Source organism: Geospiza fortis, unplaced genomic scaffold, assembly GCF_000277835.1.
Source record: "Geospiza fortis unplaced genomic scaffold, GeoFor_1.0 scaffold29, whole genome shotgun sequence".
In the NCBI taxonomy this organism is placed as follows: domain Eukaryota; kingdom Metazoa; phylum Chordata; class Aves; order Passeriformes; family Thraupidae; genus Geospiza; species Geospiza fortis.
The window spans coordinates 4,420,468-4,437,758 of record NW_005054349.1 but is presented as its reverse complement, the minus strand read 5'-3'; the positions used below and the strand labels follow the sequence as shown (position 1 = coordinate 4,437,758).

General features: G+C 42.1%; 1 protein-coding gene across 1 annotated transcript in view; it reads right to left on the bottom strand.

The window, feature by feature from the left end:
* Window positions 1–2,544: 2,544 nt before the first annotated feature.
* Window positions 2,545–17,291, bottom strand: part of RPS6KA6 (ribosomal protein S6 kinase A6) — a 29,131-nt gene continuing 14,384 nt past the window's right edge. Inside the window, exons 10-21 of the mRNA XM_031058804.1 lie at window positions 16,683–16,771; window positions 16,201–16,265; window positions 14,675–14,777; window positions 13,507–13,631; window positions 13,097–13,219; window positions 12,575–12,664; window positions 11,794–11,952; window positions 10,813–10,974; window positions 10,336–10,412; window positions 9,502–9,619; window positions 8,320–8,460; window positions 2,545–7,454 (exon numbers count right to left, since the gene is read on the bottom strand). Of these exons, the coding sequence (XP_030914664.1) occupies window positions 7,329–7,454; window positions 8,320–8,460; window positions 9,502–9,619; window positions 10,336–10,412; window positions 10,813–10,974; window positions 11,794–11,952; window positions 12,575–12,664; window positions 13,097–13,219; window positions 13,507–13,631; window positions 14,675–14,777; window positions 16,201–16,265; window positions 16,683–16,771 (1,378 nt within the window). The 3' untranslated portion in view covers window positions 2,545–7,328. The remainder of the gene's footprint in view (window positions 7,455–8,319; window positions 8,461–9,501; window positions 9,620–10,335; window positions 10,413–10,812; window positions 10,975–11,793; window positions 11,953–12,574; window positions 12,665–13,096; window positions 13,220–13,506; window positions 13,632–14,674; window positions 14,778–16,200; window positions 16,266–16,682; window positions 16,772–17,291) is intronic.

The following is a 17,291-nucleotide window of genomic DNA, read 5'->3' as shown; positions in this document are numbered from 1 at the left end:
CTCCATCTCCGGGGGGCTGCGGGGAGCGCAGCGGCTGCGCCGGGGCCACCGGGACCGGCCGGGGTGGGCACGGCAAACACCGGGAATGCCGGCATGGCGAACACCGGGAATTACCGGCACGGCAAACACCGGGAATTACCGGCACGGGACCCGCAGATCCCCCGGGACAGCACAGCGGCGCCGACATCCCGAGCGGGTTCGGGGTCGCTGTGAGCCCGTGAGCAGCCGGTGCCCGTTCCCCCGGAGGAGGCAATAAAGAACTGCAATAAAGAAAGAACTGCAATAAAGAACTGCAATAAAGAAAGAACTGCAATCAAGAACTGCATCTCCTTCCCCACGCTGCTCCTCATCCCTGCAGTCGCTGCTTTCCCACCCTAGAACGGCTGAATTCAGCCCCAGACAAGATTTTGACACAATAGATGACACAATACCTGTTTGTAATGCCTTGCTACCAGACCAACTTTCAGTTTAGCTGCCAAGACCTCCAGACAGGGCTTTCAGCACAGCCAGGTGCCCGGTTAGGGACACACAGGGCCTGTGTCAGCACTCCACAGCTGCAGTTACCATAGAAAAAGATGTGTGATTCAATACAATGGGAAGGGACCTTAAAGCCCCTTTCCCTCCAGCCCCTGCCATGGGCAGGGACACTTCCCCTATCCCAGGTTGCTCCCAGCCCCATCCAACCTGGCCTTGGACACCACCATGGATAGGACAGGCACAAGCCCATCAGAATTAGTGATTCCCTCACAAAAGCCTTAACAAGCAATAAACCCCCTTAAATTAAGAGATATCCCTCCCTCTGCAGTTCCATCCATCCCTGCAGACACCAGGACACAAACCTGGATGCTGAGGGCCACAAGAGCCCAAAATGCACCTGTCCAGGAATAAGGAATTTGCACCATCAGCCAGCCCTAAGGCATTACACTTCTTGTTTAAACCCAGCTGGGTACAGGGTTGCTCTGGGGTAGAAATCTCTACATGCCAAAAATCAAAGGGCAGGTCCCAAACCAGCTCTGGAGAGTTCAGGATTAGCTCCAAGGCTGGAAATGCAAACAGCCCCAAGAGGAAGGAGCTGCAAGGGAGCCCTGCCCAAACAGTGCCTTAAGGGGCTGCAGAACTGACCTCACCTCTGCCAAAAGCTTTCTGTGGCTTTCAAGAGGTCCACAAGAAGCCCCAACCTCTGAGAGAAGTTGCCCAGAGGTTCTGGAGGGAAATTGTTAAACAACAGTTAAAATAAATACAGTTAAATCAGTATTTTGGCTAAACTTCCAGCAGACACTTGCTCCCTCATCCTGCTACAGCTGAAGCAAGCAAAGATGGGAACATCTTTATCTTAAAACATTTTGCACCCCACAAAAAACCCAAAAGAGATGTGGGAAGGTGCCTCTTACAGTCATAAAGCTTCAGAGATAAATCATGGGGAAAACAGCTCCTGGGAACTGAAATTTGCAGGAAAACAAAGAGCAGGATGTAATTAAAGCACATTCTGGAGTCTTTTTTCACACTTGGCTCATCCCTGTCCTTGGTTTCTCCAAATTCAGTCAGGTTGGCTTTTAATCCATGCCTTGTCTCCTCCCACCCAGCAACACCTTTCACCAAGCCTGCAGATCTCAATACCTGAGACTCAGGGCTTTTAAAAATTATTTTAATAGTTTTGTCCAATTTGATTCATTTTTCCTGCTTGACTTGAATGAAATCAAACAAATCATGACAATCTGGGAAACTTGTACCTGCTTGTACCTCCTCTGTGGCTCATCCCCCCCTTCTTCTGCCACCAGTGCCTTGTGTGAGCAAACAGCACCTGGGAGATGGACCTGAGGCAAAGGTGGGAAAACCTTCCTGTGCATTCAAAAAAATAAAGTATCTATAAACCACTGTGAATACCAACAGCACCAGCACATATCAAATACCTCAGGAGGATTTTGAACCCAGTTTTTAATGTCATTCCTGCCACTTGTAATGCAAGTGTCTGTTTTCAAAGGATCAGATCTTTGCAGGAAAATTATTTCCTCTTAATATATGGAGTTAAATTTAATAGACTTTATTAGAGAAGTTTTATAGATTTTATATTTAAAAAGCACAGAGGTAGATGATTCCACCCTGAGGTAATACATCAATCCTACCACTGAATGTCTGTTTTGCTGCAAGTATGGCATGAAACACTTGACTGAATATCAATTTATAAATAGCTCTTGATGTATGTGAGATTTTTGGCAAGGTTTATGAAATAATTCATATACATTTAATTTAGGAATGTTTGCTCATTGTTTTTTATATCCATTTGAAAAACAGAAGCAAGCAAACTTCCAAAGCAGAAATGATGGATTTCTGTCAATTACCAAATGTTATGAATTTGCAACTCTTTTATTCTAGTACTCGAGAACTGCCAGCTAATTAAAACTGTACCTTTGTGATTATTCAGGGAGTCTGACAAAAATAAATACAATTTTGAGGTTGTCTTTGGTGTGTTGTAATTGAAGGCAGCAGTGCCAAGAGAAAACACCACTGCACTGCCAGACCCAGCCTTGCAAGAAGAGGAGAACGTAGTACAATGCAAACTTTAATGTCAATATATACAGAGCTTTAAAGAAAACATTTCTTTTAAAATTAAATGAAATAAATACAGTATGATACAAAATCCACAATATGCTTAAGAGAAGGAAATGACAGTTACAATATCTGGTAACGGGGACCTTGTGTTGAGTTTCATCTTTGAAGTACCTCAGAGCATGGAATTCATTGCACTCTGTTCTCAATTAATGCCCTTTATGGAGATTCAGCCACGTGCCAGGAGAGTTTCAGCTCTAACCAGAGCATCAGTGCAAGATGCCAAAGTGCTTGGGACATTAAGACAATGCAATTAATTAATTAATTAGCAAACACTGCTCAAAAGCCTAATGAAAACACCCAAACCTGAACACTTGGTCCTGCAAAGCAGATCCACCTCCAGCATCCTCGTGTGAAAAACCCCACAGGAGAATTAAGGGTTATTCAAACTCACTATTGGTAATAAGCTATTGCCCAAAAATTAATAATTAAGAGATATAATCAATTAAGTATCTTTTAAAGCTTTCAGAGAAAGTTTGTTTTCATTTCATAGGAAAAATCTCAAGAAAACCAGCTGCTGATGATTTTGTGGGAGACTAATTATGCAAATTATTATAATACTCAATCAGCTTCAGCCATATATTAAGGGTGAGGGTTTTCAAATTTGTATCCATTCTTCTATTCCCAAGGAACAGTAGAATTTGGAGGAGCAAATATTTAAAAATACCTGGAGCAGGGACAGATGTTGGTTGATGCAGAAGGCAGGTGTGGTATGAATGAAGTGCAGGGGTGTTACCAACAGCTATCACTGCACACCTCCAAGAGCTTTGGAACAAACTTTTAAGGAGAATTTTACCCTTTTAACCCTACAATAGGATTACACAGGACTCTATTATGATCACAGCTTCAGAAGCTTTCTGGAAACTTTGAGAAAGAAAAACTGCTCCTTCTTCCCCTCCCACAAATATTTGCTAACTTTTAGTTCTGGATAGGACTGAAAAGCTTAAGTGCTACAGAAATACATAAAACCCTGTGTTTGCATTGATGTTTTAGCCTAATTTCACTGATACAAACCAGGAGAATTATTATAACCTTGTGTAATTAACTTAACACAGCTCTACAGACCAGTCTCTAAGTAAACTGCAAGGAACTCCCACCTGCTGAAGTCTGCCAGAGGTTATTTTAACTATTGGACAGGTGAAGATCAGCTTTGGAAAAGGAATTAAAACATGGAAGACAGAATTCAAGCTCAACATGACTGACTTGGGTGAGGTTTTGGATGCCCTCTCTGGCTGCAAGAACATTCAAACAACAGAGGCCTCAGAGGAAGAGCAGGCTCAGCCCCTGCACCTCCTGCCATGGGCAAGGGAATTCACTGATTTTGAGCAAAATGGGAAAAAGAAGAAATCCACACAAGCCACAGATCAGGGCTGGACTGGACCCAACCAGGAAAGCTCCAAGGAAGGGCCCTGTGACCCCACCATGGGCTCACTGTGGTGCCACTGCAGTTTCTGGGTGTGGAACAGGAATACAAGAGAGCTCCTCACTTTACATCCAAGGGGTAACTGAAGGTACAAACTGAGATATTCTGGGGTGAAAGAACAGCAAAAGAGTCCTGAGCCCACTCCAGCTCCAGTGGGAATCTGCTTTCTGTGTGCACCAGAGCTGGAACCATCACCAAACACCAGAGCAGGAGCTTTTTTGGCAGGAAGCCATGGCCAAAATTCTATCATTTAAGATTTAGTTCTGTGGAAATTCCTTTAGTCTGAATGTCTACTCTGTGTAATTATGAGCCTTTGTGAAAATCTGACTTTTTTTTCCTGTCTCAGTAAGGCAGTAAGAACATCACCAGTTTGTAAACTTGAACTGTGCCCAGATGATAGAAATAATTTCCACCAACCTTTCGCTGCAGCCAGGGCACTTTCCCAGTACCTGCTCTTCCATCTCAAACCTTTACCTGACAGCTCAGGAACAGACCATGCTACTTTTAGACATCAAAACCTAAGCTGGGAAAGAAAGGGATGAGAAACAGGCAAGGAATTCCCAAAGGAGCCTCACAAAGATGATCCTTAAATACAGTAAAAGTAAACTGCAAGTGAACTCTGTGTTCCTGCATATCCCAAATATTTCCAGGACTGATATGCTGAAATAGAGCAAGGGAACTTTTCCCCCTAAATAAGGATTTTAAGTGGCATACCAGGGTACACTGGCCTGTCAGATATAACACATCCATATGTTTTCCCCACAACAAGACAACTTTGTAATGTTATTTTTACCCCTGAAGTACCACTTGCACTAAAGGCCAGCAGTGATATAAAACAGGGATAACTTTCCAGGAAATGTTTTAAATACTCAGCAATGAATCAGAACATCCACCTTGTTTGTGTTCTTTTCCTCTCATCACCTTTGTGCTGCCCATCAAGAACAACTTGAGTCCCTTCAGCTGCTTCCAACTGCTCTTGTGCAAAATGCTTTTAAGGTGCTTATTCTGTGGTGCTTCTAAGCAAGCTAAAAGAAAATACCAACAGCAACACTGTTAAATGATTCATGGTAAAGCCATTAAAGACCAGCTGCTGCCTTACAGGAAAGCTGAAGACAATTCAAGTTTGACATTTCCATTGTATTCCAGGCCTTGCATTACCTCTTATCCCCAACACAGCTTTTAGGACTACATTTCAACCCACAGTACACCTTGACCTGGGCTCAGGGGATTTAACTTCCAGCACTTTTGCCTTTTTTTTGAGTGAATTCAAATTCTTCTGGCACTCATCTTTAAATTTACATTAAAATGACCCTGACAGAGTGTAGACAAGAGGCTTCCAGGCATTCTTGCTGGAAAAAGTCTTCATTAAGGAAAAGGAGGATGAAGCAGCTGCAAAAGGGGCAGATTTTGTATTAAACAAAAAAGCTTTCCAGGAAGCAGTTGTGTTCTTTGATAAGTTTTCAAGCATTTCAAACAGGCACCTCAAAACTAGGCACAGATGGCCCCTAAAGCTTCCAGCATCTATCAAACACTCAAGAAATTCCATCTGGGGGATGTTCTGCATGATACAAAGAGCACACCTATGTTTGCTATATCATTAAGTCTCAAATCTACATATATTCATATCTAACTATTTGGCCAGATAATGTCCATCTTCCCCCACCACAACAGAAGAAAGCAGCTTATCTAAAAGTATTTCCAACACCACCAAGTCCTTCACAGGTATAAGCAAAAACCAGCCAACACCTCTTGTGAGATGTGAGTTATCACCACCACTCCTGGTGCTTGGGCCAGAATTCTCCTGGAAGTTTTTTGCTGTCTCAAAACACTGATTTCTGCCAGCCCTGGGGTCTTGCATTTGAAAATTCAATGATGACAAATGAGTCTGAACTATGTTTGAGTTTTGGTCACTTCACAGCCTAATGTCACTAATATATTTAATATTTATAATCATCCTGCTATGTCACTACAACTGCTCAGTGTCTACAACTTTTGAAAACACTTCTAAGTGTATCTCTGAATGAACTACCAGCAGTCAGCATTGGTTTGGAGTCAGGAAACCCCAAGGTAATTCTGGCCCTGAAATGAATTTCCTCTCCATCCAGCATTTGGGAACAGCTGCAGTCCTAACACGAGACAGAGAGGGTGAGTGAGTGCTGGCCACAGGATGCTGAAAGGAATTTGTCCATAACTGTGAAATTTCTTGGTCAGAATTCCCTTATCTGGGCACACAGCAAGGCTTATTTATTTTCCCAAGCTACCCCTACAGTTAGGCAAAGAGAATTTTGCATTTCTGTTCTGTAATATTTGTACATGCGGCGAGAGAGTCAGAGAGAAGCAACCTTCTATTAAAAAAACCCAAATAAATAAAAAATAAACCCCAAGTGCCAAGTTGGTTATAATAAAGTGTCAGTTTGTCTCATATGCCAAACAAACCTAATATTGGGTGTATTTAGTGGAAAGACTGCTGAGGAAAATAACACAGTAGTTGTATTAATGGATGGGAAATAGAAATAACAAAGGATTGAGCTGCATGATGCTGTTTTGAAGTGGCACCAATGTTTCTGAGAGCCTGAATTTTACAGTTTATGCACATATTGACTTTCTCCAGCTCAGTGCAGGACACAGTTTGTGGTAACAACCAGAAATGTTCATTTTCCTGTTAGGGACCATAACCAGCATTTCTTTTGGGTCACAAGAGATCAAATTTAAGTGCAGGATCTTGCACATCCCTTTGGTTCTCCTCAGTTACTGGCACCATGCAAACACAGACCTACCAAACCAACAGTGATGAATTAACTCTGGCACATCACATTGCTCAACTCTGCATAATAGTCATGGACAAGGGAAAGGAATTGAGTTGAATCAATGAAGTGCCCAATTACAAAATGAAGAATTTGCCCTTCACAGCAGGGTCTGAAGGTGTGAAGCAAGAAAACTCACACTGACACTTTATGTACAACTTGGTCATTGGCAACGGTCCCCTAAACCATTTTTTTTTTTAACTGAACCCAGCAAAACTATACAGAATGTGAAAGAGTATTTGCAACAGATCTCAAAGGACAGTGTAGAGAAATTCATTATGGTGTACCTGATGTTTAAATTAACAGATACGGCCTGTAAAACAAACACAGTATGAACCTGTGGATTTTTTTTTTTCTTTTTAAAAAAAGGACTTTTACAGAATTCAAGTAGTGTAGCAGGAAACCATAGATGCCTTTTGATCACAGGTCAGGCAAAATAGAGCCACTTGCTGGGTTTCCCCCTTGCTTGTGTCTGCTCAGGTATCCCAGTGGATCTATAAGTCTGTGGATGTGAGCTTTTTCATGCTCCGTCGCTGAGCTAAACTGGAGGCTGCCACAGGCTCCAGCACTGGCTGAAATGTCTTGTGGTTCAGTGCAGAATATGTAGCAGCCATGGCTCCCTAGAGAAAAAGGAAATGTGTAATAATAATTCATGTATGTAGAAGTTTTCATCAGAAAATAAAGCAATTAAACATTAAATACTTGACTAACTCCATTAAAATCAAACAAGAGTTGTGCCAGGTCATGTGAATTCTCTGAAGTTTGTTAGGGAAAAACAAATCTGTTGTTGAACCCTTCCAATGTCTAAGCATAGGTGTCTAAAACTTCTTTCTCCTTCTTTTGTATTTCTTCTGTATCCCTTAGATGTAAGGGTCACCTGTTAATGCAGGTCAGAATTTGTATCTTTCAAGCCAGATTAGCACCAATTTCTCAAACACAGCCACTTCAGTGGCCACTCAGGCCCTGACTTCAGAGACGGATCAAGAACTACCTTCCAGAAACCACACAGAAAAATCACTTCCCCTAGACAGAAGGGGAATAATTATTAAAAATAATTATTTACTAATTTGTAGAGGGATTTTATACAAGGGTATGTAGGGCCAAGACAAGGGAAATGGCTTCCCACTGCCAGAGGGCAGGGTTAGGGGGATACTGGGAAGGAATTGCTCCCTGTGAGGGTGGGGAGGCCCTGGCACAGGTGCCCAGAGAAGCTGTGGTTGCCCCATCCCTGGAAGTGCCCAAGGCCAGGCTGAACAGGGCTTGGGGCAGCCTGGGACAGTGGAAGGGGTCCCTGCCATGGCATGGGGTGGATGGGTCAGCTTTAAGGTCCCTCCCAGCCCAAACCATTCCACCATTCCATGAATTTGTCTCACTATGTAACTTTAAAGAAAACTAATAGAAAAAATGAGACTTCTGTCTGTAGCTCTAAACCAACTGAACTCCTTGCACAGCCCCCAGCTGAAGCAGCAGCCCAGGTGGCTTTACCTTTACTAGATGTGGGGCATCTTGCCTGTTGAGCTGGTAATGAGGCAGCTGGTCCCTACAGGCAATCCAGGAGTGCTTCAGCACCTGCTCGGCCGTGTACCGCTGGTGGGGATCCACGTGCAGCATGTGTGACAACAAATCCTGCAGGGAAGGGAACACAAAGACTGCTCAGTGCAAAGCATCTCAGGTGGCCTTTAAAGCAGCAGGGATGGCAGCAGTGAGAGGAGCACCCGATGTGGAGGGATTTACACAATGCCAGCACACAGAGAGCAGCAGACAAACGGGATCATTCTGTGCCCTGACACTGCAGAAGGCTCAGAACAATGTGTGGTACTATTGGAGCAGCTCAACAGAGCCAGCCTTGATTGCAAAGCAACTCACTGTTGTGCCTTTCATGGTTATTATGAATACAATCTTTAAAAGACTAGAAATCCTATTCAAATGTAGCAGGCAGATTTTATGGAGGAAAGCTGTTATTTGTAAATCTTTCTCTCCTTTTTCATTCTGCACTTTGGGCTCTGCTGCCTCCTTACTACAAATGAATTCGGGGACAGTGAGACACCAGCAAGGAATTTTTCCTTCAAGAAACCACATAAAGCATAAAGCCAACAGCAATGGACACTTGTTTTTGCCTGTTAGAAGCATTAGCAACAAGCTACTGATTAATTACAACGTTGGTCCAAAGGAGAGGTGGGTGGGAAGGGCATAGAACAGAGACAGCAACAGTTTGAAATAAAACCAAAATATGAGCAAGCTGACAGAATGTTCCCTTTGTTTTAGGTACAAAATGTGAAGCATTCTTAAATACACAGAAGTGAATTTCTCATGCTGAGAGAGCAAGAGCCAACAAGCATTCTGAATCACTCCCACTGAAATGAACAATAGTGCAGTTCCAAAGGACTGGGAAAAATATTTAAACATTAATATTTAATATTAAGGCTGATCTTTTTAAAAGGTAACACTGGTGATTAAGATACCCACAGAGTGGGTCAACACCATCCTAGGGAATCTATATTCATTACAGATGGAGTCTTTAAATAAAATGTTGGAGCAGATATCCTTCCCTGCAATGAAGTCTGCAGATAACAAACACACACTGCACTTACAGAGCAGTCTAGCTGATCAAGTTCAGTAGATTTCATTGGAATTCTACAAAAATATAAAACCAAAACACATTTACACCTTTGCTGCATCTGAAACAGTGTCCCAGTTGCCTCCACTTAGAGAGAATTTCCCACTGCCTATCCGTACTAGGATCTCCTCAGGAGTATCATTGGGACCATTGGCAAATGGAGTATAGCTGGGGAGAGAAAAAACCAACAAAAACACCTTGTTATAGATAAAAACTGCAAGAAATTGGTAAAATCTTGTGAATCAGTCAATATCCCACTGCCAACAGAAACATATCTACATACATGAATATATACATAGAATACAGAATATATACACATGATATTAAATATTAATATTTCTAATAATTAATGGGAAGTACAGATTTATCAAGAGAATAATTTCCAATAGACAGGATTTAGTCATAGGACTAAAAACCTGCTCTCTTTGTGCTAGAGAAGAATTCAGCAAACATCTCTCATTTGGCCACTAGATGCTTCCTAGAGCTTCATCAGGTTTGGATGCTGAGGAAACTCCAGGGATCACAACCCAGAGTGCTCTACACAGGAATGCAGCAGGGGCAGGAGACACAAGGTGAGCAAAGGGGATGGGGTGAGAGGACAAGAGGCTGGAGGGGAAAAAGAAACCCACCACTCATTTTCACAGACTCAATTCCCTCCTGAAAAGTGGGGGAAGTCTTTGGCACCCCCAAGTCCTGCACTGGGAAGAGAAACCTTGATCCTACTTTGAGCTAAACGTGGTTTATTTGGCTTTGACTCAGAGCTGCCTGTCCCACCTGTGTCTGTGTCATTCCATCAGCCAATGCCTCACCATTTCTATGGAAGCAAGGATTCAGGCAACATTCTGGGATTTAAGGTAAACAAAACAGCTCAGAAATATTCTCACCCTGCCAACATTGTGTAAAGGAGAACTCCCAAGCTCCATATGTCACAAGCAGCATCATATCCCTGTCTCATGAGAACCTATGAAACAAAGAGTGTTAAATACTTGTCATATATTTAAAAAAACACCCCAAAACAACACCACAGCCCAGGGAAGGGTAAGACCATCCCTGGATCATGTGAGAGATTTGATTATTGACTTTCTAATATACAAGTTGCAGTAAACACCACCAACATTTCTTGTTCCCAGATCATCTCTTAAGATTTTCAACAGGCTCACATCTTATTTTTGAGGGTGGGCTCTGCTGTTTCTAAAGCAGATTTATTATAAACACATGTACTCATGTTTAAAAAGCATGTGTGATTATATTTAAAGAAAAGTAGCAGAATTGTTGAGGTTTTTTCCCAAGCATTGCTGAAAAGTTTTAGCATCTGATGCACCAAAAACAGCACAAAGAAAACACAGAGCAGCTTGAAATACCTCTGGTGCCACGAAGTTTGCAGTGTAGCAGGGAGTTAGAAGCAGTCCATTTTCTCCTCGAAGCTGTTTTGCAAATCCAAAATCACAAATCCTGATGGAATCAGCATTGTTTGAATCATCAGTGTACAAAATATTACTGGGTTTAAGGTCTCGGTGCACCACCTTTAAGCAAAGATATTTGAAAAGCCATCATTTAGGAGGAGCAGGTACATTTGTTTGTAATTTACAACTTACAAAAGCTGTTCTGTAGATTAATGTACTTATGAGAGTTTTAAATAATTATATAACCTTAAAGTACCCAAAAATTCTAGTTCAAGTAATGTAATAAAAACCTCCTGGCTCATAATGCAACTGGAACCAATATCACCATTTGGCAACAAGAACAGGACAAAAATCTGCAGTTTCATAAAATGCAGAGTCCAAAGCTTTGCCAGCATAACAGGACAAGTTGTTTCTATTATTCACCTTTGTGATAAAATACAAAACCTCTTAGCAGGAAAACAAGCCAAGCAAAGCACAGAGGGCAAGGGAGTGGTGATTGCAAGCTGTGCCAGGGCTGTGGCTGGCAGGGCTCACTCACTCACTCACTGGCAGTGCAGGTAGTCCCTCACTCACTCACTCACTCACTGGCAGTGCAGGTAGTCACTCACTCACTCACTCACTCACTCACTCACTCACTCACCCCCTGGCAGTGCAGGTAGTCCCTCACTCACTCACTCACTCACTCACTCACTCACCCCCTGGCAGTGCAGGTAGTCCCTCACTCACTCACTCACTCACTCACTGGCAGTGCAGGTAGTCCCTCACTCACTCACTCACTCACTGGCAGCGCAGGTAGTCCCTCACCCCCACTCACTCACTCACTCACTGGCAGTGCAGGTAGTCCCTCACTCACTCACTCACTCACTGGCAGTGCAGGTAGTCACTCACTCCCTCACTCCCCCCCTGGCAGAGCAGGTAGTCCCTCACTCACTCACTCACCCCCTGGCAGTGCAGGTAGTCCACGGTCTTGGCAATGGTGAAGAGCACCGCGCTGGCCTCCCGCTCCGAGAAGAATTTCTGCCGCAGGATCCGGTCCAGCAGCTCCCCCCCCTTCATCAGCTCTGTCACCAGGTAGATGAATCTGCCATCATCATACACCTGGGGAGAGGTTTAACAGGGCACTCATACTCAGAGCATCCTGACAGAGGCAACATCTGCAGTTACACGTGCCCATAAATCCCCTCCTCCCACAGGAGGAGCAGCACAAACAGCAGGGGCTGCCAGAGCAGGGAGGGCAAGGCAGCTCCTGTGTCACCCTGGGAGCTCATGACTCAAGCTGTTAATTCATCACTCTCCATTCAAGCTGCTAATTCATCACTCTGAGTTATTTAGTGATTTTTTAGTGTAAGAGCTGCTGTTGGAAGAGGAGAGCAGCCCCACACTCCTGACTGCTCTTCCTTTCCATTCTGGCACAGACAGGACAACATGCAGGCCACTGCTTTCTCAGGTTACCAACACATTGGCTGCTCCTTTGAAACAAGAAGAAAGATGGCATTTCTAATCTTTACATCATTCCTCACTTCAAGCTGCTTAAACAGCCTTTAGAAAAAATTAATACCAGGACAATGTTGTGTTTTGAGACTCCCTCTACTGTTATATACTGCTCCCCAGTAGATTTTTCTATGTAAAAGAGATTTAATGAATCCAAATCAACTGCATCCAACTGCATTTATTTTCTCAGCACTGTCTAATAAGAGGCAGCAGGAAAGGAGGTACATACATCCTTTAAAGTAATAATGTTTGGATGTTGCCCATAACGCATGAGAATCTCGATTTCTTCTGAAGGATCCCTTTTGCTTTTATCAATTATCTGCAAAAAATAACAGGAAAAACAACTTGGATAAACAAGTCTATTAAATAAAGACATTTTTTGTATTTATATTCTCATTTCAACAACAGAATAAAAAAATTCTAGAGTTCATTACTTCTTACTAATCATGAGTAATTCATCTTCCAGCTTCTCATCCCATTTATTCATTTCTTGCTCTATCCTTGTTAAAATTCCATCATTAATGCAGCCTGTCCTGCTCCACTGAACAAGGAAATGCACTGGTCTGAAGCATCAGTAATTCCCTACAGCCCAGTTCCACCCTTGTGAATCTCACTTTATTTCAGGTGTTCCCACCACTGTACAGTATTTTTAGCTTCCAAGACTGTAACTTATAAACTCATAAAAACACAGCAACTGGAAAACTCACAAATTTAAGTTTTCAAAATGTCAGAGTGGAATTGATGCCAGTACCTTCACAGCAAACTCCATGTTTGTAGCTATGTGGATACATCTCTTGCAAACAGAGTAGGAGCCCACACCAATATCTTCCTTCAGTTCATAGACATCAGTGAACTGTGCACTGTTTCCATGAAGCTGCTTAAAAAAAAACAGGCAAGTGGTTATCTAAAGCAACAGGATTCTCTTTGCCATTACACTGGTACCAACAGCAGAAGCTTCTCCTACTTGCTCATGATTTTTCTTTGAAATTCTGCCTTCAGAAAAACAGCAACTCACTTTTTAAAATTAAAAATACCCTATGGAAGTATTTAGTGAGACACATTTTATACCAGTCTCCTCAACAAAACAAGAAGAACTGTAAATACTGAGCATTGGTCAGTCTTTGACATGCCAAGGAAATTTCCCAAAAAGCAAAGCATTACCTGGACTATGGGCAGGATGTTGGTGAGGGGTGATATTTTATGGTCTTCTACAGTAGTAGTTGCAACAAAACTGAATCCCTTGAAGAGCTGGTGGGCATTTGCACTGGGTGGGACCCCTGGAGAATCTGGGGCACACAGACACACAGGATTAGTGTGGTACAGCCCAGCAAGGCCATTTCAGAGCATTTAGCAGAGGGATATGTTACAAAAACCATCTTGAGGGAAGGGAAGCAAGCAAGAGGAACACCAATGTTAAATAACAAATAAAACTTCTAGTTTGTTATCTGAGCTCCCTTCCTTCAGTAACACAAACAAGTATTCCAGAGTTTTATCTAAAACTGCAAAGCACTGCAGGAATTTATATACGAACACATGTTTTAAGGAAGAAGTTTATTGAAACAGAACTACTCATGGAAAAGAAATAAAGATCATTATCTTGTGCTCAAAAACTTTGTAATACAGAAGAGCAACAACAGAATGTGCTGCTTCAGTGGTGAATGAGCTGCTGGCAAGGCACAAGTGAGGCAACACAAGAATATCCAATGAGTAAATCTTCACTGAAAAAGTATCTCTGAATTAAGTTTTCCTCAGGTTACATTCTGTGCACCTCTGAATTCACTGTCTGAAATCTCACAGCGAGCACAGCTCAATAACTCTGTGTAGCCTATTAAGAGCACAGAACTTCTCCAAACAATCATGAGAAGAAGGTTTAAAAGCTGGATGCAGCAGGAAAAAAAAAATCACAAAAGAAAACCTGAAGTGAAACTTGAAGCAGACCAAGAAATAATAATGATAATAACTAATGCTTCTTAAAGCAAGGCATTCTCAATGCAGTACTGACCCTAAAAAGAATCACTGCTGCAATCAAATTGAGTTTATTTTAATATTAAATACTTCCCCTCAAACACTGCATGCCTGACTTGAATCATAACTAGAAACCATAGTCCAGCTTTTAATATTCCATTTGTTTTTTTCTTCCTGAGTCAAAGATTAGCAAAATATTCAAAGAACAGAAACCTGCTGAGGGGAACATCCTCCTTCAAAGCACTGGAACCCTGGTGCATCCTTTCCTTTTAACTTTGTCCCTGGCTTTCCTGCTTGTTGTTTTAGCATTAATGTGACCCTCCTGTCCCACAAACCACACCAATTTATAGCCATGCACAGTTACCTTTTGGTGTTTTTGCTGTGAATTCTGGATCAAAACAGAAAGTATCTTCTGGCTTTCCAGAGGCAGGTTTGAATGGAGGCTGAATTTCTCTTCTGAACAGTTTCTGAAAGAGAAGGACCAAGATTTAAGGGTCACTGACGCTTCCATGGGTGCTGGTATTTTGCCAAGATAAGGGTAAAGGACAAAGACCTCAACCCATGTCAGGTACATCCCTGTGGGCAAGGAACTGCCCATTCTCAAAGCTCTATTCCAGGTTTTTCCTAATCCACCCAACTAAATCAGGGAAAGATCTCAAATCTGCAATAAATCCCATTTACAGCTAAGGAACAGAAAACCTCATGTCAAAAGATGTTGAATCCCCATGCAAAATTGAGGAAGTTCTAAGAGCATTTCCTTGCTATTTCTCTCCTCCTTTCAGATCTAGTTTTTGCAGTTTTTTAACTTAACTTTCCTGCACAAAAGCATACAGTATATTTTAGTTAAAAAAAAAAACACTAACCAATCAAAACCAAGGAAAGGGGACCTAAATTCATCCCAAAGAAATCAAGAAGAGGCAAAATACAGGTGCCATGAACACCACTGGAGTGAAATAAATACAAATTATTGTCAAATTGGAAAAAAAAGAAAAAAGAAGGAGCTAGAACTGCTGAGCTTTCAAACTTCCCTGCTGGTATTTATTTCAACATCAAGCAGAAAGGAAAAAAAGTAAATAATCAAGCCAAACAAGACAACAGCTGCTGAAATGTATTCACATAAAATAGTGAAGTTTTGCTGTTGCTAAAAACTTGCTGCTGAACAGACTCTGAGGTAGCTGCTGCATGAACACAGCCAGAAAATCACTTTTCAGAAATAAATACAGGAGATAAACAGATGGATAATGATGAGGGGCTTTGAAGAAACAGGGGAGCAAAGCACTGTCAGCACAGCTACCTCTGATTTACTCCATCAAGCACTGCAGCCTCACAGCAAAGGGGATTTATTTCACACACAGCACCTTGGCTTTGAGAACCTTTCTGGCAAACACAGCTCACAGAATGAGTGAACCATAGAGCAGAATCATGAGGTGCTGCTGAGAAACTGAAGCCAGGAGTTGTGAAGTTGCAGACTTTGGATCCTCTTGGAGCACCTGAGTTCACTGCTGAGCTGTGACTGGGCTGGGAGTGATGCAGAAGGAATCCCAGGACAGTTACAGCCACAGGGAGCACTGGACAGACCCTTCCTGTCGCATTCCTGGGAACACCAGCAGCCTCTCCCAACTAGAAATGCTCTAATGGACCATTTCAGCTTGAGAATGCTGCAACTCTTAATTATTTAAAGAGTAAATGCACAATTTGTAATTAATACTCCCTATCTGCAGTAAATACTGCAGCTCCAGATGCCAAGGAATTGGAGGAGAAGGCAGGATGTGCCAGGCAGCAGTAATGCAGTGTTTGCTGTGCCCTATTCAGATGCAAATACTTCTACAAATGCTACAACACACAGAAAAATCAGCAACAGCTTTATCATTCAGATCCTTTTGTACTCACATTCCAGTCAACAGTAGAAAAAAAAGGATGTCTCTTGATTTCTTCAACTCCATCTGAACCAGCTCCTGAACAAAAGAAAGACTGCATTTAACACACTTGTGGGTAAAGTCTGTGAAGATTGCACTAAAAATTAGTTCATTTCCAAAAAGCTTGCACAGATGTGGTTATTTGAGGGAACTGTGATTACAGAAATATTCCAAGGATGTAAAATATCCAGGGAGGCAAAGAGAGCAGAAAAAGCCCATAAATACAGTATCAATATTCTGTGCTATGACACTGTCAGAGCTTTGGGTCACTCCTAAGTCACTGATCCCACATTTTGACCATTCCTTGGCCAAACTCTGGAAGCCATGACCCAAACTAACAGGAAATGGTACCCAAATGTTACTGATCACCCAGAGCTTGAGAGTCTCTAGCAACTGCTGTTCTTTGAAATAAAAAGTTAGGCTGAGTTGATTATTTAAAGATCCAAATAAACGAACCTAATCTATTTGATGGGTTCCGTTTAAACAACATCCTCAGGAGACTTTGTGCTTCAGGGCTGAGGAACTGAGGCATTCCCAGCTTTGCTCTAAAAGAAAACAGAAAACAAGTCAGAGAAAGAAACTTATCTTAGTAAAAACTGTCTACATATATTTCACTGCACACTTTGATGTATCAAGGATGTATTCCAAAGCCTTGTACAGAGCACATACTTAACTCATCAACTTCTTAAGTTTCCTGTTATAGGAGTGGTTTAAAATAAAACCCAACAAAGAACAAACACATCACACCAAAACCACCAAACCCCACCCAAGCAAGCTTTCTGCTGAAACAGAGTAAAATAATTATCTTAGGAATATGTAAGTATTTTCAAATGTATCTTCATGTCACCAGGAGGTTTTTACCAAAATAATACCAGTAACAGAAGAGACTCACCAATCCCCAATTACCTGCCCTTGAAGTGATTGCTACTATTCCTCCAGGGCTCACTGAGCCACCATATAAAAGCTCACTGACTTTAGCATTTATTGTATTTAATGAAAACTCTAAAGTCAATGCAGGAAATTCTAGTGCAGGACTGCAGCATCACTGGGAGCTGCAGGGAGGCA